The 26,377-nt window shown below is 42.3% G+C and overlaps 1 protein-coding gene across 2 annotated transcripts in view; it reads right to left on the bottom strand.

Annotated features, from left to right (window-relative positions):
• TNFAIP8 (TNF alpha induced protein 8) overlaps positions 1-26,377 on the bottom strand; it is a 162,073-nt gene that overhangs the window by 131,276 nt on the left and 4,420 nt on the right. Inside the window, exon 2 of one of the 2 annotated variants that reach the window (XM_055428912.2) lies at positions 20,218-20,410. The exons of the other annotated variant lie outside the window; for it this stretch is intronic. Within the exon in view, the coding sequence (XP_055284887.1) occupies position 20,218 (1 nt within the window). The 5' untranslated portion in view covers positions 20,219-20,410. The remainder of the gene's footprint in view (positions 1-20,217; positions 20,411-26,377) is intronic. 2 annotated transcript variants of the gene reach the window in all.

Raw genomic sequence — 26,377 nt, 5'->3', positions numbered from 1 at the left:
CAGTATTCTTGCCTGGAGAATCCCATGGACAGAGAAGCCTGGCAGGCTATAGTCCATGGGGGTCACAAAGTCAGACACGACTGAGCGACTAACACAACACATACATCTTCTTGGATTTACTTCACTCTCTTGCACCCACAGGATAATGGGAGAGAAAGCCCTGTCTCCTATCTTTGAGGGCTGTGAAGATACCCAGTGGTGCCAGCCCTCCAGAGATCAGGTCCATCTACCCAAGCCCACCCCGCAGCCCTCCGCACTCTGTGCGCGGCAAGAGAGGGCAGAGGGAGGAGGAAGTGGGCCAAGTGCTTTCTGCGCAACATGCCATCAGCAGCAAAACACTGACTGGGACCCAGTCCTCTGGCTGCTGAGCTCTGAGCATTTGCCACCAAGCAATACACACTTTAAACAAAACATGACGCTCATTAAAGTAACCATACTCTGTATGACCTCACTGGCGTGGGTAATGGAAAACCCAGTAGTTATCTCTACAAAATTGGAATGTTTATTCTGGCTGCAGAGCTGTTCCCCTAAAGGAGTTCACCCAGAAACCAGGCCCCAGTTCCCCAATTTTTCCCGTTTTTGTGGTTTCTGCTTTGCAGGGCTCTAGGGCACAGAAACAGTCTTTTTCAGAGAAGAGAAGCAGGGTAGGATACGGCAGGCATGACAGGTAGATCTTCCCATGCAAAGTTCTAAAACATAATAAAAATCAAATGAATGAAGGCAGAAATTATAGTTTTAATGGCTCAAAATATTACAATATCAAATATGAAACGAGAAGTGGGAAATCCAACTAGGAAGTCGCTCTTCTTTAAGGGAGATGCAAAAGGAGGGCAGGGAGAAAGTTCAGAGTTATTTTCTTCCTAGCACATGACAGGAAACCTGCTTTGCTTTGCAGTTTAGCATTTTCATTTGTTTTTGTAGGTGAACCGTCTTAGCTCATATGCTTAAAGTGTTAATTAAGAATGGAAATTAATGCACTGAGCCAGCTAACCCAGATGAAAAGATGACGGTCAGGAGAGCAACACCCTCCAAGTGAGCTCATAAAATGTCCACTAAACCATGATGGGAAACAGCAGGAGGGCACCATGGAAAACCAGATGCTCTCCCACTCGATATGGATGAATAATCAAATGAATGAAGGCAGAAATTATAGTTTTAATGGCTCAAAGTATAATAATGTACAATATCAAATATGAAACAAATCCAACTAGGAAGTCTCTCTCCTTTAAGGGAGATGCAAAAGGAGGGCAGGGAGAAAGTTCAGATGAATAAACTGCAAACCAGTTTTCCAAGGAAACAGAGATCATTTTCAGCTCATCCTTCCCAAAGAAAGGTGAATTTTTACTTTTAACACTTACCCAGTGACTATTGGAAACATACTAGAAGCAGAGGAGGGAAAAAAACTGTTCAAGTTTCTAGAAATTATTTTCTCTCATAAAAAGATTTCATGTTTCTAGACTAGCTCCCTTGAAATATAAATCTATTGGGATTATCATCATGAAAGCATAGGAATCTTCTTGTCCATAAAGTCCTAGTAAGCAGTCACACAAGCTATAGCTTAGAACCAAATGATCTGAACATATGGATGGTTCAAACAGATGGTTAGAAGGTCAAGTTCAAAGAACCGGCCAGTCTGACCCCAAATAGGTCACCACATATTGTCCTATGATTCACAATATCTAGTGAGTGATTAACCAAAATTTCCTTTCTCTTATTTGCTAAAAGATGGAGACTAAAACAACTAAAAATATTTCAGAGCTTGATGGGACCTTAGAAATTATTTAATCTAAGTGGTGTCTTCTTTCTTATGATAAACTGGAAAATTCCTGGGCACATCTTTCTCACCCCTGTCCAGTAACTGGACCCTCATCTGACTACACCTTCCCCCACAAAAACAGTTAGATGAGACACTAGAGGGGGACGAGGGCATAGTGGGAATATTAGCATCCTGGCTGGTACTTGGAATATATTTTACCTTAAGGAATAGGACTGTATTTCTGATACATTGTAAGTATCTCATATTGATACTTCCAGGCCAGTTCTCATTTCTTTTCCACATAAAGACATTTGGTAAAAGTCTTTAAAACATGTAAATCAGATTTCTGTGGAAAAATAAGTTCTACCAACATTCCCTGAGGGCCTAGTAAATGCCAGACATAGAAGTGGGTGATAAGACACAAAGATGGGGCTACCAGGTCTCCAGCCTGAAGTCGCTGAGGCACATACATAACTACAAAAATCACATGTAATTGAGGTGTGTAGAAAGTATCATGAAGATCCAGAGAAGGAAGAGCCTATTGCTGATGAGGGAAAAATCAGAGGTTTCCCATAGGAGATGATGCTTCACTGGGACTTTGAAGGCTGAATAGGAGCTGGCCAAGTAGAGAAGGGGGAATCAGGGAATGATAGTCAGTAGGAACAAAACAATATACAAAGGAGTACAAACTGCGGAATATACCAGATGTCATGGGCATAGGGTATCGGATGGGAAACAGTGGGAGGAAGAGTAGAAAGACAGGGTGAAGCAAAATATGAGGAGCTCTGAACACAAAAGATTTCAGAGTTTACTCTGTAGCCAATGAGGTTTATTAACTGACAGTTTTTCACACATGAAAGTAACACAGCTGGGTGGCAAGTTCAAGAATGGACTGGAAGCCAAGAGACAAGTGAGAAATAATAATCATGGTTACTTAGGGATCTGACTTTGAGACAACTGTCTCCATCACTTTCAAATCAAAGCTCGGGAATCATCTGTAACATTTTTAGCATGAAGCAGCCTAAAACCTGCCACCAGGATGGTCACTGCCATAACAGGGATCGACATGTACAGCACCACACCCCAGAAGAATGCCTCCTCCTCTTTCTCATCCACCTCACGTCCACTCCACTGAGGGAGCGCACCACATAAGTGAGCCTGAGGTTTGTGGAAGAAAGGCCTCTGACATGAAATATGTTCCAATACAACCACGAGAATAAAACCAATGAGAGCTCAATCTTATAGAGTCTCAGGTGGTCCCAGCCCGAACATTAACCAGCTGCTTGATCTCAGGCAAGTTATTCAGCTTCCTCGGCCTTAACTTTTCTCATCATGAAGTAAGAACAAAACAGCGATCTTCTTCAGAATGTTGATATGATGTTTAAAAACAGGTCCTTGTACAAGTATACAGTGGGCTTCCCAGGTGGCTCAGTAGGTAAGGAATCTGCCTGCAATGCAGAAGGCACAGGAGACATGGGTTTGATCCATGGGTTAGGAAGATCCCCTGGAGAAGGAAATGACAGCCCACTCCAGTATTCGTGCCTGGAGAATCTCATGGACAGCGGAGTCTGGCAGGCTACAGTCCATAGGGTCACAAAGAGTCGGACATGAGTGAAGCGACTAAGCACACATACACGCACAAGTATACAGTAAACAAGAAATACAAGACTCATTCTTATACCCACTTTTGACAATAGACAGCCTCTGCAATGGATATTGCTTCTCAGTTTCAAGTATAAAAAAAAATCTAGCTATTGACAACTATTACAAATGACATGGTTTTAGATGGTCTACTTTTCTAAGATGTAGGGTTCCCTGTAAAGCCAGAAAGCCTATTTTAACCTTATCCTCTCTAAAATGTGTAACACTTAAACAGAACATGCTGATAAAAATGAAAGCTTCTTTCTGATGATGTGGTCACCATGCTTTTCTCAAATGCCTGCTGAGGTAAAGGGTAAGTCACATTAAAAATGACTTGATAGGAATATAGCCCCCAAATATAATAATAGTCTTAAGTAAACTAGAACCTTTAAAAATTGTGAATCACTATATAAGTACACCTGTAGCTTATATAATGCTGTGCATCTAGTACATCAATAGTATCTCAGTTTTTTTAAGTTAAAAAAGAAAAAACAGGGACTTGATAGACTACAGATTTGCTGTCAATGGGGTTTAAATTATATCCTAAGCATGTCTATAACATTCCCTGCTATCACATGTAAAATACATATCACAAGTGTTACCTGACACCCACAGAATAGGCTTGTGGTTGCCTTTTTTCCTTATTCTTATATCTTTAGACTTTTTTATTTTGTAAAATTTCAAACATACACGAAGTGGAAAGAAACATATAACAAGCCCTCACTATCCATCACTCACCCTCAACAATCATCAGCATGTTGCCAACCCTGAGTCACTTACACCTCTCCTTCCCTTACCCTTTGTTGGTTGGTTATCTTTTTCTTTTTTTTTTACAGCTTCACTGGGGTACAATTTATAATGATAAATGTACAACGCAATGAGCTTTGGTAGATTTAGAACGTTCTACAACCGTCACCACAGCCAGTTTTGGAAAATTTCATCATCCCACAAGTGCCTGTGTGCCCTTGATCTCCATTCTCACTTCAGCTTCAGACAACCATGCCTCTATTTTCTCTCTTTACCCATTTGCCTTTTCTGGACATTTCATATAAAGGCAATCTTACAATACAGTCTTTTGTATCTGGTTTCTTGCACTTAGTATAATATTTTCAAGGTTCATCCATGTTGTAGTATATATAGTTGCTGCTGCTGCTGCTGCTAAGTCCCTTCAGTCGTGTCCGACTTGTGTGACCCCATAGACGGAAGCCCACCAGGCTCTCCCATCCCTGGGATTCTCCAGGCAAGAACACTGGAGTGGGTTGCCATTTCCTTCTCTAATGTGTGAAAGTGAAAAGTGAAAGTGAAGTTGCTCAGTCCTGTCTGACCCTTAGCAACCCCACGGACTGCAGCCTACCAGGCTCCTCCATCCATGGGATTTTCTAGGCAAGAGTACTGGAGTGGCTTGCCATTGCCTTCTCCTAGTATATATAGTAGTTCTTTTTAATTGCTAAATAGTATTCCATTGTATAACTATTTCACATTTTGTTAAACATTTACCAACTGATGGATATTTAGGCTCTTTCTAGTTTGGGGCTCTTATGTATAATGCTTCTACAAATATTTTCTTAGATGTATTTGTGTGAATATCTTTTTGTTTCTCTTTGGCAGACACCTAGAAGTGGAACTACTGGGGTTTTATTGCCTTCCACCCAACATCATGTCAAAATATCAACAGTTTGAATGGCCCTTAAACATCACATTTCTAACCTTTTATTTTAACCTTTAACCTTTATTTCTTGGAGAAGGAAATGGCAACCCACTCCACTGTTCTTGCCTGGAGAATCCCAGGGACGGGGGAGCCTGGTGGGCTTCCATCTGTGGGGTCGCACAGAGTCGGACACGACTGAAGCGACTTAGCAGCAGCAGCAGCAGCAGCAACCTTTATTTCTAACCTTCAGAGGAATCTGAAGACCAGAGGCATTAACTGATTTGCTGTATTCATAGTTCACTGGTGATAGAGACAGGATTTAAACCCAGACTTCCATTTCCTTCTTTTTTAGTCAGTTTCATTGCTCACCCACATCCCTCATGGAGCCTTCTTTGCTCTGCCCCATTCTGGATTGCTTATTCTCTGTTCCAGAGCTGCTATTGAAGAACTTCTCTTCTTAGTCAAAGTAGGATGCCCTTATACCTCTTGTCAACTCTCACATCCCCCCCACAAACATCGTAGGGCCTTCTGTCTCACCCCTGGGGAACTGGGAACTTGCTTCCGAGCCTTCCTGGGATTCCGTGAGCACATCAGTGACCTCTGGTCCTCCCTCCTCACTCTCCCACAAGCAGTTTATTCTTGACCGTCTCTCTCTGCAAACTCATTTGCATTCACTTCATCTGCTTTCCTTCTTAAAGTTCTGTGTGGTTTGGGGTTATAGATATCTCCTAGGTTTATAAGAATAGAGTATGCAGAAAATATTCCTGATCTTTTGCCCTTTTCACTGGTTTGGGGGCATTGTCAGGAGAAGAAAGCAAATTGTCTTTGATAGCTTGGAAGCAAAAGTCTCCAACAATCATGAGAATGTGATGAAACATTTGGTAAATGAAATTACAGAGACAATGAAAATTTCATTCAAATTAGGAAAAGGGGAAGGAGATAAAACCCTGCCCCAAATCCCAAACGAGAGTTTCATTCCATCAGTGTCTTTACATCAGCACGAAAAAAGGCGACCTTTCACTGTTCAAAGAGTCAAGCAGCCCTGACTTCACTCTGTGGCTGGCTATTACTCCATTTGCCTACTTTAGGCAAAATAAGAACTCTGTTTGAAGCTGAAAATAATCCATGGGATTTTAAAAATAAAAGGATTATCCTAAGTTTCCTAAAAATATGTTGGCGGCAAACACCAAGATCACAAAACTGATTCTGAATATTTCTTTTTTTTTTCTTAACCTACATAAATCAAATCCACTATGATTGCTCTCTCTCTTGAAAAAGGTTTAGCTGTAAATTATGCCCCACAGGAAGGAAGCTGTGGCTGTACTTACATACAGTAATTGGCTGCTATTATCCAATCAGCAAATATTTATTGGGCATCCAGTGCACTAGGCACAGCAGGGGAAATAGGAGTGGATACAGATATGGCCCTTATGACCCTTATAATCTACTTGTGATAAGACAAAAGCATGAAAAGTTAAACAGTACAAGGAAGTATGTGGTTAAGGGGCGTGGGGAGAAGTGTTAAAGAATTTTAGAAATTACAGAGCTGACAACTTGGATAATACCAAGGAAGAAAAGGGAAACAAGGGCCCCAAAACCCTAAAGCTCACACACAGACAAAAGCTGAGCTGTGACAATGATTATGCTATTTGCCTGCTCAAAAATTCTCCTGGTTCTTATCACTAGGAATCAAAGAAAATTCCACACTTCCCAGCTTCCCCTTCAAGACCTCACAGGCCCTGCCCCTTTCGCCTTGCCAGGTTTTGCTCCAGCTGCATGTTCCTTGAACACACAAATACCTAATGCTGTTCCATCCCCTCTAGGCTCCCGATGCTCTGTCCTTCAACACCTTTTCCCACAATCTCAGCCACTGAAAATCCATCAGCTTCACAAGCCATCTCCTTCCCTGGAGCACCTCCAACACTATTTTTTGCATTTCTACACAAGAACATTGCCTCTTGAGATAGCCAGTCTCCTCTTGCCAGGAAATACTGCCAGGATGCCAGGAGTACAGGGAGATCTTGCCTCATCTCTACCTCAGGACTCGTCTCTCACCCTCTTTGTGACACCATGGATTGTAGCTCACCAAGCTCCTCTGTCCATGGGGATTCTCCTGGCAAGAATACTGGAGTGGGTTGCCATGCCCTCCTCCAGGGGATCTTTCTGATACAGAAATCGAACCTTTGTCTCCAGCATCTCCTGCATTGACAGTTCTTTACCACTAGCGCCACCTGGGAAGTCCATGGAATATTGTACTTATAGTGAAAACCAGAATGGTTGTGTGAATACAGCATGGTTCTAAGTGTATGGGTAGTTTACCATCATGATCACATGGCTGACTGGGGGCTTCACTGCCCAGCATCACAAAAGAGTATGCACCATCTGTCACTAACTCAGACAAAGATCAGAATTCAAAATTCAAACCACAGTTTCTACAGAATGCACATGGCCTTCTCACCATCATAGAATCAAAAAATCTTAAGTCGAGCCATCGTAAATCAGGGACCATCTGAAATGATGAAATATACCAATTCCTAACAGGAGAGCTGGCCCAGAGGGTAAACTTACCTTGAACTGACATTTATAGGAATGATTCTGACAGGTGATAGACATAGCAAAATAATTAAGAACCTCCCTATAGGAAAGCTGCAAAATCACATTAAAGGGCAGTTGGTTCTCATTGTAGAAAGGAGTGAATGTGGCTTGAAATCAACAAAGGGAGTAAAAATCTAGTCAATTTAGCCTGGGGCCAAAGACAGAGGATTAGTTCCAAGAATGAGTATAGAGTGCTTGTTAGAATTCTGTACAGTTTGGTTTTAAATGCCTCTCTCTCTCTCTTCAGAGACTATATCCACAGACCTCAAAGAGATTCTGGTATTTAGCCTAATGATTTCCACATGTTAAACACACCTCGTTGCCTACAGGCACCAGTCAAATTAATTTCTTCTGAAAAAGGAGGCTAGGGTTTGATTCTTCTACATAAAATTATTCCGTTCTATTAGTTGTGGGAGACCTGGACTTCATTAGCAAACAACTTGAAGCTAGTTACACAAACCTGCTGATAAGAAAAGACTGCCTTCCAGCTGTTCCCCACACGCTTTTGTGAATAAAGAGCCATTGCTTGGGCAAAAGTCTGTCTAATCTCTTAAAGATGCTGTATTTCCATTTAATAAAACATTTAAAGTGGCTCATGATCTTAATCTCATTTACTGTGCTGCAAGATTTAATAAAATTATTTGATAATATTTGTGCTCCAGTATATCTCAGCAGTATCAGAATAAGATCACATCTTTTAAAAATACACTATGCTGACATTTCCTTAGGCTACATCTTTGCTTTAGTGTCTCCATTTCTTACTCAAGAAAGGTACCAATTGAACTCCAATCCTTTCACTGAGAAAACAGAGTCAAAAATGCCCGTAAAAACATAGGAAACTGTAGGAAATCATGTTAAGAGAAAAGCAGAACATTAAACTGTGTATATGCTATGGCCATAGCTATACTGTATGACTAAGGATAAAGATAGAAAGAAATATGAAAAATGAAACGTTTTTCTCACACACATCTGAAACCTAAGATTTTTTTCTTTCTAATCTCCTTTATTTCTGCTAGGAGTTGTCTTATAGTGGGTGTAGTTTGTTTGCTTTTTGAAATTATCAGGATAAGATCTGACCTCATCAGACAAGATCTTATGAGCCAGTTACTCAAAGGCAGTGACTGCCTGGACCATGCTAGACAGAGGTCTCTCCTTTCCTGAATATTCTTCAGCAACAGCTACTACACAATTTCCAAGATTAATCCCAGAAGGGGGAAATAAACTCTGTCTAACCTGCTGTGGATAGTGGATTTCAAGACCATGTCCTCATTTTTAGTTTGGGCTTCCCTCACAGCTCAGTCGATACAGAATCTACCTGCAGTGCAGGAGACCAGGGGGTTATTTCTGGGTCAGGAAGATCCCCTGGAGAAGGAAATGGCAACCCACTCCAGTATTCTTGCCTGGAGAATCCTGTGGACAGAGGAGCATGGCAGGCTACAGTCCATGGTGTCGTAAGAGTCGAACATGACTTAGTGACCAAACCACCACCAATCTTTTAAAGAAAAGTAAAAATGATATTTGGGTAATCATAAAAATGAAGTCATTCATATTTCCTGAGAACATGGAGACACAGATGACTTCTAGACATGAACCAAACTTAGTTACTGCTCTCAGGAAAGTATTTAGTTGGGGGCTGCTGCTGCTGCTGCTAAGTCACTTCAGTCGTGTCCGACTTTGTGTGACCCCATAGATGGAAGCCCACCAGGCTCCCCCGTCCCTGGGATTCTCCAGGCAAGAACACTGGAGTGGGTTACCATTTCCTTCTCCATAGTTGGGGGCAGACAGCTGCCAATTAAGGCGCGGTGTCATAAGTGATAATATAAAAGATATAAAGATAGGGAGACCAGAATGAGCTATTCAAATTCTTAAGAGGAAGACATTATTCTTGGACTCTTTCCTGTTAAAGAACAGGACCAGGAAAAGTTGCATAGAGGAGGCAACATATGAACCAAACCCTGAAGGATAGTCTTTGCCCAGGAAAGAGAAGTGATGGGCATGCAAGCAAGGGGGATATAACCAGCAAAAATGAAAGCAAGGAATAGTGGGTTGTGTGCTAGAACAATGCACACTTTAGGAATAGGAACCAAAGGAAACATGCAGAAGAGTAGTGGGGATCAGACTTGGCCTTCAATACAGAGAGAAGGGTGAGGCAAGCAAGCAAATATTGTCCTTTGGGGCCTGGGCAAGGAGTCTTGCATTTGCTTTCCTATTTAATCCCAACAATTTGTTTTATAAGTGAGAAGATTGAGGCTCCAAGAAGTCATATACAGTTTCTGAAAAGCACAACCATCACCTACACATCCTGGAACTAGCATTGTATCCTGTCCCCAGGTCCTCGACAAATAGTGCCGGATGCGTGGACGATGAACCAGCAGGCCCGTGAGCTGCTGGTCCACAATAATGCACTTCCAGACTTAAGACAGACAATGGGAGCCACTGGCGATTTGGGGTTAAAGGATGTGTAATCTGAGAGCTGTGTGTTAAGAAGAGGACAGTAAAGGCTGGGGAGGTAGGGGGTTATCTAATACTGGGAGACTCGTGTTTACTAACATCTTGCTTTGCTCAGTATGCTTTGTTTATAAAGATTTTTCTAAGAAAGTACTAGGCTTCCCTGGTGGCTCAGATGGTAAAGAGTCTGCCTGCAGTGCGGGAGACCTAGGTTCAATCACTGGGTCCGGAAGATCCCCTGGAGAAGGAAATGGCTACCCACTCCAGTATTCTTGCCTGGAGAATTTCATGGACAGAGGAGCCTGACAGGCTACAGTTCATGGGGCTCCAAAGAGTCAGACACGACTGAGCAACTAATACTAAAGGAAATATTAGACTGCCTCAAAAACTCAACTGAAATCTAAATTCTCTCCTTTACCAAATGTATTTTTATTATGAAATTTAAGAACAATAGAAGGCATAAAATGAAGTTAAACTCCTTTTTCTCCTTCAAATCCAAATTCCACTATTAATAGTGTATTGTTCATTCTTTGAAAAAGCTTATGCACTCATAAACACATAATATGCCTTTTTTAAAACATAATGAGATCATTATTTTGCTTTTCTATTTAATCTGTCCTAGAGATCTTTCCACATCAGTACACACAGACCAACCTTGTTCTAAAGTTGCATAATGTTTCATGTCATGGAAGTACTGTAATGTATATAAGCTGTTTGTGCATATTTAAGTTGTTTAAAGTTTTCATTTTGTTTATTCTTAAATACAACACTGCAATAAACTCTTTTAGTCTCAAACCAAATTAACTTGTGGTCACTTCTATCAGTTTCTTGGATAGTCACAGATGGGCTCTCTGGTATAAGACATAATTTAGCAAATTTCCTCAGATATTCATATAGTTAGCAGCCACATATCTTAGCAATGAAAGGGAACACAAAGATAACCTAAAAATAAATTTACTCACAGGAGTATCTCATTTTAGTGCTGGAGCCTACAGGAAAGACTCAGGGCCAGAGTTCTAGTTTTCCACCCTGAGGCTCTGGTATGGAATTCCCCATTCCACGCTGAGGCAGGGTGGCATTCCTTCCAGAGAAATCCAGGGCTCTACCTTCCTGCTCTACCAGTGGCTTGGTTTCCATGGTTAAAATGGCAATGAAAAATTCAGATGACAACAATCAACAATCAGAATCACAGAATTTCAGAGCTAAAGGGATCAGAGATTATCCAGTCTATACCTTACATTTCTCAGATGTGGTGATTATGACCCAGAGGGGCGACTATCTCAACAAACTCACCTAGCAGGTCACCGCACAGCCCACCTTCCACATACCTATCTAGAGCTTTCTCCATTATACAGTACCAAAAAACATTTGTGTGCTAGGTTGCTTCAGTCGTGTCTGACTCTTTGTGATCCTATGGATAGTAGCCTGTCAGGCTCCTCTGTCCATGGGATTCTCCAGGCAAGAACATTGGAGTGGGTTGCTGTGCCCTCCTCCAGGGGAATCTTCCCAACCCAGGGATCGAACCCATGTCTCTTACATCTACCTGCACTGGTAGGCAGGTTCTTTACCACTAGCACCACTTGAGAAGCCCAAAAATATCTGCATCCTCAGCTAATCATTTCAAAAACATCACATAAGCAAAATGTGTCTATAATATTTCCCTGGATAGAAACAATCATGCTAAAAAAAAATCATGAGAACGTATGTAGAGACAGCACAGACAAATCTTATTTTAGATAATTTAAAACCCTTTCTCCACCAAATTCACTACTAGAATGTCTACCAAGTGTCAATACTGACACACTGAAGTGTCCCTTTCCTTCTCCCACCCCTTGTGTTAACAAGCAAGTGTTGCTAACAACACTGACCTGTTATCAGCAAGACAAGCAGCACTCAGGATGTCTGCAGGCCTCACAATGGATTTTCAAACCTGGGGCTACCCCATGCTGTGAGACTCTGGAGCTGTATTTCTGTTACTCCCCACTCCCCCTCCCATTCATGCTGCACAGTCTAAATCAAGGCTCTTAAATAGCTCTAACAGAAGTCTGTTCAAGAACTAAACATCATAGAGCCGTCAGCTCCACCTTCCAACCCCTGGAGCCCAGCAAGGTTACTGACCTTGGGCAAGACCTACAAGCTGCCTCGGTAACACCTGTGTTTCTTTCATTTTTTTTTTTTAATTGACCTATAGGTGATTTACACTGTTTCAGGTTACAGCAAATTGACTCAGCTATACATGTATATATATTCTTTTTTCAGATTCTTTTCCATTATATGCTATTATAAGATATTGAATATAGTTCCCTGTGCAATATAGAAGGTCCTTGTTGAGCCTATATTTCTTCATGAGGAAGTACAGCAATATGGTTAAGAACCAAAGGATGTGAATATCAGCTTTGGTTTTGGCCTTGAGTAAGGATTTAAACTCTCATGGTCTCAGTTTCCTTATCTTTAAGATGGAAATAATAACAATAGAACTGAGGATTTGGTAGAGGCTCAACATTTATTGAGCCTAGTACAATTCCTGGCACATAGTAAGCGCTTGATGAATACTGAGCGTCTACCACCACAGCTGGTTTACCAGGAGCCAACCAGAGGCCAAAGACAAAAACACACGTAGCTGGGCATAGAAAAAGAAGCAAAAGCCTTCAGCAAAATTTCTGCTAAAATTAACAAAAGAGGAATAAAAAATAGCTACGTGTTTATATAAGTTCATATTTGCCTATGGAGATTCCTTGGAGCAATAGACTCATTCCAAGGTCTGTATCAACTGAGACTTGAAACACTAGATCTGGGTTGGTGCAGCCACTGTGGAAAACAGTATGGCAGTTCCTCAAATAAATACAGAACTACCATATGACCCAGCCTGGGTATTTATTTGAAGAAAGTGAAAACACTAATTCAGAAAGATATATGCACCACTGTGTTCACTGCAACATCATTTACAATAACCAATATATGGAAACAACCACATCCACTGACAGTCAAATGGATAAAGAAGATATTTATATATATACACATATATATAATGGAATATTTGTTGTTGTTTAGTTGCTAAGTAGTGTCCTACTCTTTTGTGATCTCATGGACTGTAACCCACCAGGCTCCTCTGTCCACGGGATTTCACAGGCAAGAATACTGGAGTGGGTTGCCATTTCCTTCTCCAGGGGATCTTCCTGACTCAGGGATCAAACCAGTGTCTCCGACATTGGCAGGTGGATTCCTGACCACTGAACCACCAGAGAAGCCTTATAATGGAATATTACTCAGTCATAAGAGAATGAAATCTTGCTGTTTGTGACAACATGATGGATCCTGAGGGCATTACGCTCAGTGAAACAGGTCAAAGAAAGACAAATACTATATGATTTCACTTATATGTGGAATGTAAGAAACAAAACAAATGAACAAACAGAATAAAACTAAACTCATAGATACAGAGAATGGAATGGGGTCGCCAGGCGGGAGGAGGGTTGCAGGGGGTGGACAAAATGGATAAAGGGGGTAGCGGGTCAAGAAGTACAAATGTCCAGTTATAAAATAAACAAGTCGTGGGGATGTAATGTACAACATGGTGACTATAGTCAATAATACTGTAGTATGTGGTCTTCCTCGATGGCTCAGCAGTAAAGAATCTGCCTACAATGAAGGAGACTTGATTTTTTAAAATTATTTTTTTATTGAAGGATAATTGCTTTAAAGAATTGTGCTGTTTTCTGTCAAACCTCAACTGAATCAGCCATAGGTATACATATATCCCCTCCCTTTCGAAACTCCCTCCCAACTCCCTCCCCATCTCACCCCTCTAGGTTGATACAGAGCCCCTGTTTGAGTTTCCTGAGTCATACAGCAAATTCCTGTTGGCTATCTATTTTACAGATGGTAATGTAAGTGTCCATGTTACTCTTTCCATACATCTCACCCTCTCCTCCCCTCTCCCCATGTCCGTAAGTCTATTCTCTATGTCTGTTTTTCCATTGTTGCCCTGTAAATAAACTCAATTTTGATCTCTGGGTTGGAAAGATCCCCTGGAGGAGGAAATGGCAACCTACTCCAGTATTCTTGCCTGAAGAATCCCATGGACAGAGAAGCCTGGTGGGCTATAGTCCAGAGGGTCGAAAAGAGTCAGACACAACTGAGCAATTAAGCACACTGTAGTATATATTTGGGAGTTGCCAAGAACATAAATCTTCAAAGCTCTCATCACAAGGAAAAAAAAATGCAGGTGAATGTTTTTAAAAGTCATGTACCACAATGCTCTTTTTTTTTTTTTTTTTAATTACATGGACCTGAGGTACTCCAGGACTTCCCTCATAGCTCAATTGGTAAAGAATCTGCCTGCAATGCAGGAGACCCCGGAGGTTCTCCAGAAGAAAGAATGAAAAAAAAAAAAGCACAACCACAGGCCAGGACCTGACAAGGAGAGCCAGGGCAGGGACATCTCTGACCACAGTGCAGGTGAAGCCGAAAATCGGGCAAGGTCATACCCATATGACAGTGCCCAGAGAATTAGGAGGTAACAGAGGTCACAGGCCACAAACTCAACTGATAAACAGAATGTGTGGCTGACCCAGGTAATAAAGAAGCAAGCAGCAGGGGCTTTGGCCAATGTGGTATCAATGCTGACCAATTGGCATTTCCATTTCAAAAACTAAAGAGTGTGTTTGTGTATAAGAAAATCAGGGATCATGTCTGGGCAAGGGTTCCCATTATGATGTCCTGCCATTGGTTCCGATTATCAAAATAGGAAGAGGAAAAAGGTCAGCCAGGAAAAGAAAGGTCAGGCACTCTCAGAGATGCAGGGGTCTGGGCCGCACATGCTAGGGGCCTGGGCCATAACACTCACAGTGAGAAACGAAGTACTGACCGTGGGGAGGGCACGCACGCAGGTGTGGGGACCATGGTGGTGTCTGTTGTGGAGCCAGCACTCTGTGAGCCAGGGACTCCTAGTGCTCATCTTGAGAAAGCAGTATCACGAGAACATGGTGTGACATCTCGATGCGGTGAGGACAGGGGCAGGGTCCCACAGGTGCAGCGCCCACATGCCCGCTCAGAGAAGGGCCTGCCCTGGTGAGCACAGCTGAGTCTGCGGCAAGGGTGCACCTGATTGGAGGCAAAGAGCCTAAGGGGCAGGGCAGTTCTGAACAGGCTAAAGGAAAGGGGAAAAAACACACCTTTCCAATTCAGTTATTTCTTGGAAAAGGATGTGTTTAGTGCTAACTCTTTATCCATTACAAGGTACAGTTGAGGTTACAAAAATAAAAAGCTATAGCTACTGGGAGCAAGTGGCTCATCATTCTAGGTTAACGAGAGGGAGAGATTGTTTGGCACCAGGGTTGACCAAGTCATAAACTTGGACTTGGTAACTTACTAGCTCTCTAAGCACTGTGCAGGAAGGCTAGACAGATAGCAGATTGAAGGGGAAAGATGTGCAGTGGATGCTCTCAAAAGCAACCTATAGAGGCTAATTAAATTAAATTATCATCATCATCAGACTTTTGACAATGATACTTTGTCCAAAGAAAGTGGAGTAACATATTTAAGATTCTCAAGGAAGGAAAATGTGAGCCAAGTAGATTATACCCAGCAAAACTGACCTTTAATATAAAGGTCACGATTTTATCAAGAAATTAGGAGGAAAAAAGAAATTACAGAATACTCTTCCCATGAGCCTTACCTAAGGAATCCACTAGAGAAACAGCTTCAATCAAAATTTGTAAAGATAGTGATATGAGGATTGATGATTAGCATGACATATATAGTTACCTGTAGAGATATGACTGAGCACTGAAAGGGATCTATTTTAGTATATAATGGCTATATTATCTGACAGTGTAGAAGGAGAAGGAAATGGCAATCCACTCCTGTGTTCTTGCCTGGAGAATCCCGGGGATGGGGGACCCTGGTGGGCTTCTGTCTATGGGGTCACGCAGAGTCGGACACGACTGAAGTGACGCAGCAGCAGCAGATATAGTACAACCATTTAAAAAATTGGGGAAGAATGAGTAGGGACATGCCAAACAAACTACTTTTACGGTTTTCATTAATCATAGCTGATTATTTAGAGACTGATGTATGTGTAGTACAGGATAATAAATGGGTAATTAAAAGATATTCTATCTCCTTTGGGACTAAAAAGCAAAGATTGTAAGTATGAAAGAAAGGAAATACAACTGCAACATAGAAGAGATTAAACAAAACCCCATAGTCTTGAATTTGAACTGGAAATATCAATATGAACTCACAAAGTATTTCATCTTTATATGTGTATATATGTTTGTATGTAAATGAGAGAAAATATTTGCAAATGATGTGACCTATATAACAGGTTAATACCCAAAATATGCAAACTGTTCATATAATTCAATATCAAAACAACAAAAACCCAATCAAAAAATGGGCAGACGATCTGAATAGACATTTATCCAGAGAAGACATACAGATGGCCAACAGGCACATGAAAAGATGCTCAATGTCGCTACTCATCAGAGAAATACAAATCAAAACCGCAATGAGATATCACCTCACACCTGTCAGAATGGTTATCACCAAAAAGACCACAAATACCAAATCCTGGCAAGAATGTGGAGGAAAAGGAAACCCTTACACACTGTTATGGGAATGTAAGTTGGTGCAGCCACTATGGAAAACAGTATGGGGGTGCCTCAAAAACCTAAAAATAGAACTACCATGTGATGCAGAGCTTCCCAGGTGGCACCAGTGATAAAGAATGGTCTGCCAGTGCAGGAGACCTAAGAGACATGGGTTCAATCCCTGGATCAGAAAGATGCCCTGGAGGAGGGAATGGCAACCTATTCCAGTATTCTTGCCTGGAGAACCCCATGGACATGGAAGCAACCTCAGTGTTCACTGACAGACCAGTGGATGAAGAACTGGTGTGTATTTATATACACATAGAATATTAGTCATAAAAATTTTTTTACCATTTTAACAACATGGATGGAACTGAGTATTATGCTTAGTAAGACAAGTCAGACAGAGAAAGATAAATATTGTATTTATTGCTTATACGTGGAATCTAATAACACAAATGAATGAGTATAACAAAGCAGAAACAAACTCACAGATATAGAGAGAACAAACTAGCGACAGCAGTTACCACTGAGGAGAGGGGAGAGGGAGGGGAAAGAGGAAGGGAAGGTATTAAGAAGTACAAACTACCAAATACAAAATAAATAGCTGTAAGGATATATATACTGTATAGCACAGGGAATAGAACTAATATTTTATAATAACTTTAAATGGAATATAATCTACAAAATATTGAATCACTATGTTGTATTAATATTACAAATCAACTATACTTTAAATAAAAAGCAATAAAGTAACATTTTCTTTTTAAGTTAAAAAAAGAAAATCTAGACTTCTCAGCACAGTAACAGCCAACTGGTAGAAAACCCAGCAGGGTAACAGAGAAGCAGCCAATCAGCTTGAAGCCAGTATCTTAGGAAGGCCTTCTGTCTCAATGAACTGCTCATGGTGACATTAAATGATTTCTTTTTGTTCTTAAGTCCTGCCACAAGGCTATGGTTTTTTCAGTGGTCATGTATGGATGTGAGAGTTGGACTGTGGAGAAAGCTGATTGCCGAAGAATTGATGCTTTTGAACTGTGGTGTGGGAGAAGATTCTTGAGAGTCCCTTGGACTGCAAGGAGATCCAACCAGTCCATTCTAAAGGAGATCAGTCCTGGGTGTTCATTGGAAGGACTGATGCTGAAGCTGAAACTCCAATACTTTGGCCAACCCATGCGAAGAGTTGACTCATTGGAAAAGACTCTGATGCTGGGAGGGATTGGGGGCAGAAGGAGAAGGGGACGACAGAGAATGAGATGGCTGGATGGCATCACCGACTCGATGGACATGAGTTTGAGTGAACTCCGGGAGTAGGTGATGGACAGGGAGGCCTGGCGTGCTGTGATTCATGGGGTCGCAGAGAGTCAGACACGACTGAGCGACTGAACTGAACTGAAGTGAACTGAACTGAAGCCCTGCCACATAGCATGTGGGAGGTTTAATTCCAAGACAAGGAATCCAGGTTGGAATACTGTTATAATGAAAATTTGCCTCGTAACACCTCAAATTATGTTTTAAATCGTATGGCAAATAGTGTACTCCAAAATATCTCAAAGCTGCTCTCAATTCAAAACGACCTCTTGGATGCTTAACTGGAATTGCAAATAACTGTTGGGTATTGATTTCTCACAGAGATAAGATTAATCATTTGACTCAAACTTGTAGCATTCAGCATACCAAGGTAAGGCAGCTTTGAGTTCCCAGAATTAGACAAGAACCTTACACCCCTTACTCCCCTACTTAGCTCCAGATGCATATTATTAGCAATAGTCTATTTAAAAAAAAATGAGAAAAAGAATTTTCCCCAAACATTAAACATCCTAAAGTTTGAGTGAACTGCCACACACAAAATGTTATTACAGCTTTGGCAAGTGAGTTCAGGACTAAGAGAAGAGACACAGGCTCCCCAGGTCTGCACTGAACTCTGCAGACAGGACCTGGAGCAGCAGTTGCATTGCATCCCTGGATCAGAGTCACCAAACGAGAAGCATATTTAGCCCTGCATCTGCTAAGACCAACTCCCAGCTGCCAAGTCTTCTGCAAGGTGCAGTCTCTGCAAGATGACCATCAAGAAGTTTTCCTAGGACTTTCCTGATGACACGGTGGGGAAGAATAGACCTGCCAATGCAGGGGACACAAGTTCGACCTCTAGTCTTGGAAGATTATGCATGCCTCAGAGCCTGGGCTCTGCAACAAGAGAAGTCACAGCAATGAGAAGCCTGTGTACAGCAACGAAGAGTAGCCTACAGGTGCTACAACTAGAGAAAGCCTTCAAAAGCAACAAAAGACTCAGCGCAGCCAAAAATAAACAAAAAAAATCAATTTAAAAAGAGTTTTCCCAGCTTTTACTGAATTGGCCTCACACTATGATTCTATAACCTGAGCACAAATTTCCCATCTCAGACTGGCAATCTTCTGTACAAGCCAATAATGAAACACACATTCGTCTGGGTTATGAAAATTGTCCAACTTCTTCCCAATATAAAAAAGGAGATAAATGTTATTTTCTACTTGGGAAGTGCATCACCATTGATCTTGAACTTCCACATCCTTATGCTGAAATACATTAGTGAATTACATCTGAAATAAACACAGGACTTTAGTATCATCTGCAATGGCAAGGGTCTGTGAATGACAGACCCTAAATGCCTGGACATGGCCCCACAGACTCGGTCGTCACCTGCACCTCGCTGAGGAGACTGAGGTGGCTTGTTGAAGGTCACTAGGTGAGTCAGTATCAGCCGAGCACACTCTCAAGGTTCATCTTTCTACTACTAAAAACACCACAATGTCAATTCTCTCTCAATCTTAAAATGTGAAGAATAAAATGGGACATAAGCTGTGATACAGACTCTGGCTGGAGGAGTCTAGAGCAGTTTTATTGAGGGGTAATATCCTGCAGCCGTTCAGAGCACGAGGATGGGATGAAGCTGAGGGTGTGACTCCCTGCTCAGCCACGCATCTGTGGCAGGTCATTTAACCTCCCAGAGCCTCAATGAAGATTAACAACAATACCTTTCTCACAGATCTGTTAGGAAGATGAATTTAACAATGTGTATAAAGCATTTAGCACAGTGCCCGCCCCACTGTAAGCACTCAAAAAGTACCGTTGTTGGATTGGTGTTGTAAACATTTCTATAAACCTACAGAACTCTCTATTTGATGAACATCTGCTGGGTTTCAATGCAGCCTACTGTCTCCAAAGTGAGTGGTGCTATTTTTATAAACCCACAACATTAAAAAGTCATTACTAGCAGTGCTTAAGTATATATGTGTGATTAATACCTTCCACATCTCTGCTTTGTTTTTTTTTTCCCCAACTACTCATCCTGGGTGGATAATTTTAATTCCAATAAAACTGTGGATTATTATTATCAGTAATAGTGATGGCTTAGCTAGAGAGCTTCTAGAGCTTGGGAGCCTAGGGCTGGTGCAGATATTATTTGTCTGCCCAATAATCATGCCTCCCTCCCTTGTTCCCATGAGTACTGCCAACCTCCCACAGTAGAAATTTTCCCCTACTATCCACTACTTACTTTCACAGTTTCCCTGGCAGCTGTAACTCAGTTCTGGCCAGTGAGACCTAAGGAGGCTTCAGGAAAGATTTATCCTCTAACGAAAAGAGATGGGGACTTCCCTGGTGGTCCAGTGGTTAAGACTCCACACTTCCAATGTAGGAACTTCGGGTTTGATCCCTGGTCAGGATGGCTTAAGTGGTGAAGAATCCACCTGCAATGCAGGAGACACAGAAGACATGGGTTCAATCCCCAGGTCAGGAAGATCCCCTGGAAGAAGACATGGCAACCCACTCCAGTATTCTTGCCTGAAAAATCCCATAGATGGATGAGCCTGGAAGGCTACAGTCCATAGGACTGCAAAGAGTTGGACACAATCGAGTACATACATGCAAAAAAAAAACCATACACACAGGGAAGATCCCACATGCTACGCAGCAAGGCCCAGCCTGGCCCCAAAATAGAAATAAGTAAGTAAAAAGAAAAAAGACAGACACTACAGTAGAACAGATTTATCGCTGCCCTCTCTGTGCCCATCCCTCCCCCCATATCCGCCAGCTCCTCCTGCCTTTGAATGAGTTTGGAGACACTTGTGATACCCATCACAGAAGAAATTATTTTCTGTCTAGTAGGTCGCAGTTCTGCAATTAAAAAAAACATAACATACTAAGAATGGGAGAAGAGAAGGATGGATGGAACCTGGTTCCGGATGACACTGCTTGAGGCACTGAGTCAACTCTGGGTTGGTACCTGTCACGTAAGATAATTGAATGTCTTTACGGCTCAAACCACTGTTAGCTGTGCACTCTCTTACCTGCAGCCTAACGCATTCTAATTATGGGCTGACTTGTGCCCCCACCCCCACCCCATCCTAATTGGTATGGGATAAATTGTGCCCCCTGTGGTCTGTCTCTGTCTCAACCTCCTCCATCTGCCCCTTTGCCCAAATTGTGAGGCTGGAAAACCCCCGATGTGCTGGACTCAAGGGCAGCAAACCTGGAGGATGGCTGGCTAGAGAGAAAGGTTGAAGCAAGACTCAAATCATCCATACTTGTGGGTCCCCGGTCAGAGGAAACAAATCATGGTTCCACTAAAACTAGAGAGATTTGCACTTTCATATACTGACTTTCTCACCCCCACTACCTCAAAATGGGACTATATTTGGAGATACGGTCTTTAAAAAGTTTGATTCAAGTGCACTGAGGCTTCTCGGGTGGCCCTAATGCAATCTGACTACTGTACTTATAAGAAGAAATTTGGACACACAGACATGAGGGGCACATTCACAAAGAAGCCTGAGAGAACTGGTTGCCAGCAGCTCTGGAATGCAGTAATATTAAAGGAAGTTCCTTAAGGCAGAAGGATTGAAAAACACATGATGAAAATAGATCTGTACTAAAGAATGAAGAGCCTCAAATAAGTAGACAAATATAAAAAACTTTTCCCCATGTTTTAATTTCTTCAATAGATCATTGCTTAAAGTGAAAACTAATAACCATGATTTCTGAGGATTATATCTGTAGACATAAACCATGTGATAACAAAAAGGCTATTATTTGGCATACCTCCCTCCCCTTTTTTTTTGACCATGCTGTATGACTTATATGTAGACGTAAACCATATAATATTACAAAGGGTATTATTTGTAATACCCCCTCCCTTTTTTGAGGGTCATTCTGTACAACTTTCAGGACCTTAGTTCCTCAATCAAGGATTGAATCCAGGCCACTGCAATGAAAGTGCCCTGTCCTAATCACTAGACTGCCAGGGAACTCTCTGTAATAACCTTTACAAAAGAGACTGTTATAGATAAGACTTCTGCCCCCTCCCCCGCAAATTCATATGGTGAAGCCCTAACCCCAGGGTGAGAGAGGGCTTTTTAAAAAGTTATAAAGGTTCAGTTCAGTGAGATCAAAAGGGTAGGACTCTAATCCAATATGGATGCTGTCCTTACAAAGAGAAAGAGACCACAGATGCATGAACACTGAGGAAAGACCATGTAAAAGAAACAAGAGGAAGGTGATCACCTTCAAATCTCAGAGAGAAGCCTCAGGAGAAATCATACCTGTCAACAACTTGATCTTGGTTTTCCAGCCTCCAGAACTGTGAGAAGTAAATTCCTATTAAGCCCCCCAGTCTGCAGTATATTGTTATGAAAGCCCCAGCAAACTGTTACAGGGATCTAGTATACTATTTATTATCAGGAATACACAAATACTAGGGCAACCACAAAAGGGAAGAGAACTTACAAAAGACTGATCGAAGGGTAAACTTTCAGGTGGACATGTTTATAAGGAACTCAGAGCCCAGGTATGAACCAGGAAGACCATAGTGATTCACTCTCTGCCCTGTGGTCTGTCTCTGCAAGTCAGTGCCCAACCTCCTCCATCTGTCCCTTTTCCCAAATTATGAGGCTGGAAAGCCCCTGGTGTGCTAGACTTGGGGGCAGCAAACCCAGAGGATGGCTGGCTAGAGAGGAAGCCTCAGGCAAACTCAAATCATCCACACTTGTGGGTCCCTAGTCAGATATTTAAACCTAGATTAAAAAAAAAAATCATGGTTCTATGAAAATTAGTATTACGTATCATTAGTAGTGGGCTTCCCTGGTGGCTCAGGGGTAAAGAATCTGCCTACCAGTGCAAGAGATGCGGGTTCAATCCCTGAGTTGGGAAAATCCCCTGGAGAAGGAAATGGTAAGCCACTCCAGTATTCTTGCCTGGAAAAGCCCACGGGCAGGGGAGCCTGGCCGGTTACAGTCCACGGAGGTCACAAAGTGTCAGATACGACTGAGCAACTAAACAACAATCATCAGTAGCAGACCACTATTATTCAGTTTTCAAGGCCGCTATGAGAATGATAAATTAAAAACTGATCAGAATTTAGAAATAGGGAAGAAAGTCTCAAGTACTGACACAACTCAAAATGCAAACTAAAGCAAAGGGAGGAGGAGGAAGAAGAAAAGGAAGAGGACGTGGAGGAGGGGAGAGGGAAAAGGAAGTTAGAGCAAGCAAGACCATTACAAAGAAAATTGTTCTCCATTTTCTACTGCTCACCAATTACAACACGAAAAGGGTACCTTCAGAACAGGATAGATTCCGGGAGGTGCCAGGACCTCTGGACAGAGGGGTAGACTCAGGGAAGAGAAAACAGGCCACTGGGCAACTCAAGAGTCTTGAGCCTGGGGCTCCTCCCAACAGGTCCCACTCACCCATGTCAGGGATCAAAGAGACACGAGGTATCAAGTCAGCAGCACTGAAGAATGAGGTCAGCACCGCCAGTGATTTGAAAGCGAGATTGTGAACAAATGTGCGCTGAGCAGACTCCCTGGTGTCCCTGCTTCACGGCTTTCAAGTCCTGAATCTATCTGTGCGACACCACAAGTGGTTTTGGTTGTTATTTTTTGTTCCTGATCTGGCTGTTGGTCAACATTTTTCAACCCAGTGAGGATCTACTTGTATAAACTTCGTTATTTCTTAGGATGGGTACACAGGTGTTCACTTGGGGCATGCTCCTGTCAATCATCTTTAAACTTGAAAGCTACTCTATTACTTTCAAGAGATTTGCATTTTCCACTGCCGAAAAACACAGAACACCTACAGATACCTGCTGAATGAATTATCTTTAGAGACCAAGACATTAAAACTGTTCTCCCAGGCTGGGGGTTTTCAATTGGCTGGGTGTCAGTCCCTGGGGATGGGGTGGGAGGGCTGTGAGGTTTGTTAGGAATGCAGATTCCCAGGCCCCACTTTGTGATAACACAGTAGGTAGGGCCCAGGAATCTGCACCTTTTGGATCAGGCTTCTCAGATGATTCTAATTTGCAGTCATTTTGGGAGCTGTGACCCCAGATGAGCCCTAAAATAGAGCAACATCTTGGACAAATTCAAAGTTTCACTTGAGAGATCACCTCTGTGGCTGCTCAGATAGCTGTATCCTCAAATCAGCCCACTCAGGATACACAGGGCAGGGACCCAGGAAGTTACTTGTCGACAAAGAGTCTCTCACCTTAACAAGAAGAGCAGCTGCTTTTTCAAGAACCTTCATGTGTTCCAGGCCATTAAAAGCAAAGGAGCAAAACGGCTACACAGAGGCCATCGCTGAATGCCAGGAGAGGTCTGAGTTCACCACCTCTCCCAGGTATATTTGGTGAGTCACCTGGGGCCTATCTCTGTACTGAGGCAGACAGAATTCCATCACTGAGTCTAGACTGCTCTACCCTTCCAGGGCGGGGATAGTATTGAATCAAACACCAGCCATTTCCCAGAAAACTACTTCATCTTTTTAAACAGAGAAGAAGGGGAAGGGGAAAAGGAGTTTTTTCCTGATCACAGAGGGATGGAACCAGGTATTGGATTTATTTCTTAAAGTTCTGAGTCATCAAAGATTGTTCTGAACTTTGCAACCTCTGGCCAACATTGTACCGGCACTTTTTCTCAGAGGACACTAACATTTCTATAGAATTCCCTTGTTGTTGCATTTCTATAAAATTCCCTTGTTCCCATCTATGTGTGTGTGAGAGTCTACACACAACTCAAGAAGCTGGAGATGGGAAAAGATGAGGACAGTGAGGGCTCCACAAGCACACACACAACCTCTGTCTCTTTCACTTTGGTTGACAGTCATGTTATTTACTGTTGTCCAGTCACTTGGTCGTGTCTAACTCTTTGTGACCCCATGGACTCCAGCACGCCAGGCTTCCCTGTCCTTCCCTGTTTTCCAGAGTTAGCTCAGACGTGTGTCTATTGAGTTGATGGTGCCATTTATAAGTCATGTTTTAAGGAATGCTTTTTTTTTTTTTGGCTGCATCACACAACACATGGGATCTAGTTCCCTGACCAGGGATCAAACCTGTGCCCCCTTCATTGGAAGCACAGAGTCTTAACCACTGAACCCCCAGGGAAGTCCCAGGGAACTCATTTATTGAAATAAAATAATAGTCAGGAGTGGAGAAGGCTTGAACTAGGTGAATTTGGCTTGAAGGAATAAGAATCAGGTTTAAACGGGGTATTGGCCAGGTGGCTCCTTTCAAATGTTCACAGTGTCCTGTGTGCCCTGCGGAGTGCTGTGTTCCCGGAAGAGTTAGCTCCAGGGGACAGCCCTGGAGGTAGCGTCCCTGCCTTCTACAGCTGAGAACTCTCACAACTTTCCCTGAGGACAGCCAAGGCAACTTTGAGACACCAAGGGCAGCAGAGACATCACTTCCTGTCTGGCTCGGAAAACCTGGTTTCATCCATTACCTGTTTCAAATAAGAGCCCCCACAGGTGAAAGGGCAACCCATGGCTCACAAATGAACTGTAACAAATCTTTTAAAACTTTCCCTCATGTACAGGAAGGGTTACTGTATACCATGGCTCTTCTCCTGCCCAGACACATAAAACCCAGGTGCCCTGTTCTGGTTCATTTCTCTTCAGCAGCAGCAGCAAGATTTGCCTATATAATCACATGGTCCTGCAGCCGGGAATCACTGCGTGTGTGCGTGCATGCTCAGTTGTGTGCGACTCTTTGTGACTCCATGGACTGTAGCCCTCCAGGCTCCTTAGTCCACGGGATTTTCCAGGCAAGAATACTGGAATGGGTTGCCATTTCCTACTCCAGGGTATCTTCCCCACTCAGGGATTAAACCTAAGTCTCTTATATCTCCTGCATTAGCAGGTGAATTCTTTACCACTGTGCCACCTGGGAAGCCCAAGAATCAGTGAAACTGTGCTACATGCCTGTTCTTCTCTGGGCTTCTCTGGCATCATCAGAGGCAAAAAAGGAAAGTTCATGTTAAAAGCATATGTGGTACAAGTCACCACTCTTCCTCTCTGATACACTATGTACAAACACCATCATCTTGAAATGAGAGTAATTTGGCCAGTCCAGCAAAGTTGACCACTTGCTTTGGCACACTGGATATAAAGAGAGGAATATCCTGCTTAACTAAAACAACAATTCTGTAATAGAAATATATATCCCTACTTTTTAGATAAAGCAATGGGCTCAAAGCTCAAGTAGCTTATCCCAAGTTACACAGCCAGTAGTAGCCGAGATATGAACAGGTGATTCCATCAGTGTCCTGTGAACCAATCACTTTTTGACTAAACTAGAAGTCATCTTAATTCCCAGTGTTAAGGAAATGACAACAAGTGGAAATTTGGACTTGATTCCATACTCAGTTATTAAAGAAACAAACTCCACT

The sequence above is a fragment of the Moschus berezovskii genome, chromosome 8 (assembly GCF_049115385.1).
Source record: "Moschus berezovskii isolate FMDL1 chromosome 8, NW_MosBer_1.0, whole genome shotgun sequence".
Lineage (NCBI taxonomy): Eukaryota > Metazoa > Chordata > Mammalia > Artiodactyla > Moschidae > Moschus > Moschus berezovskii.
Note: the sequence above shows the minus strand (reverse complement) of the source record. Positions and strands in the feature narration are given on the sequence as shown.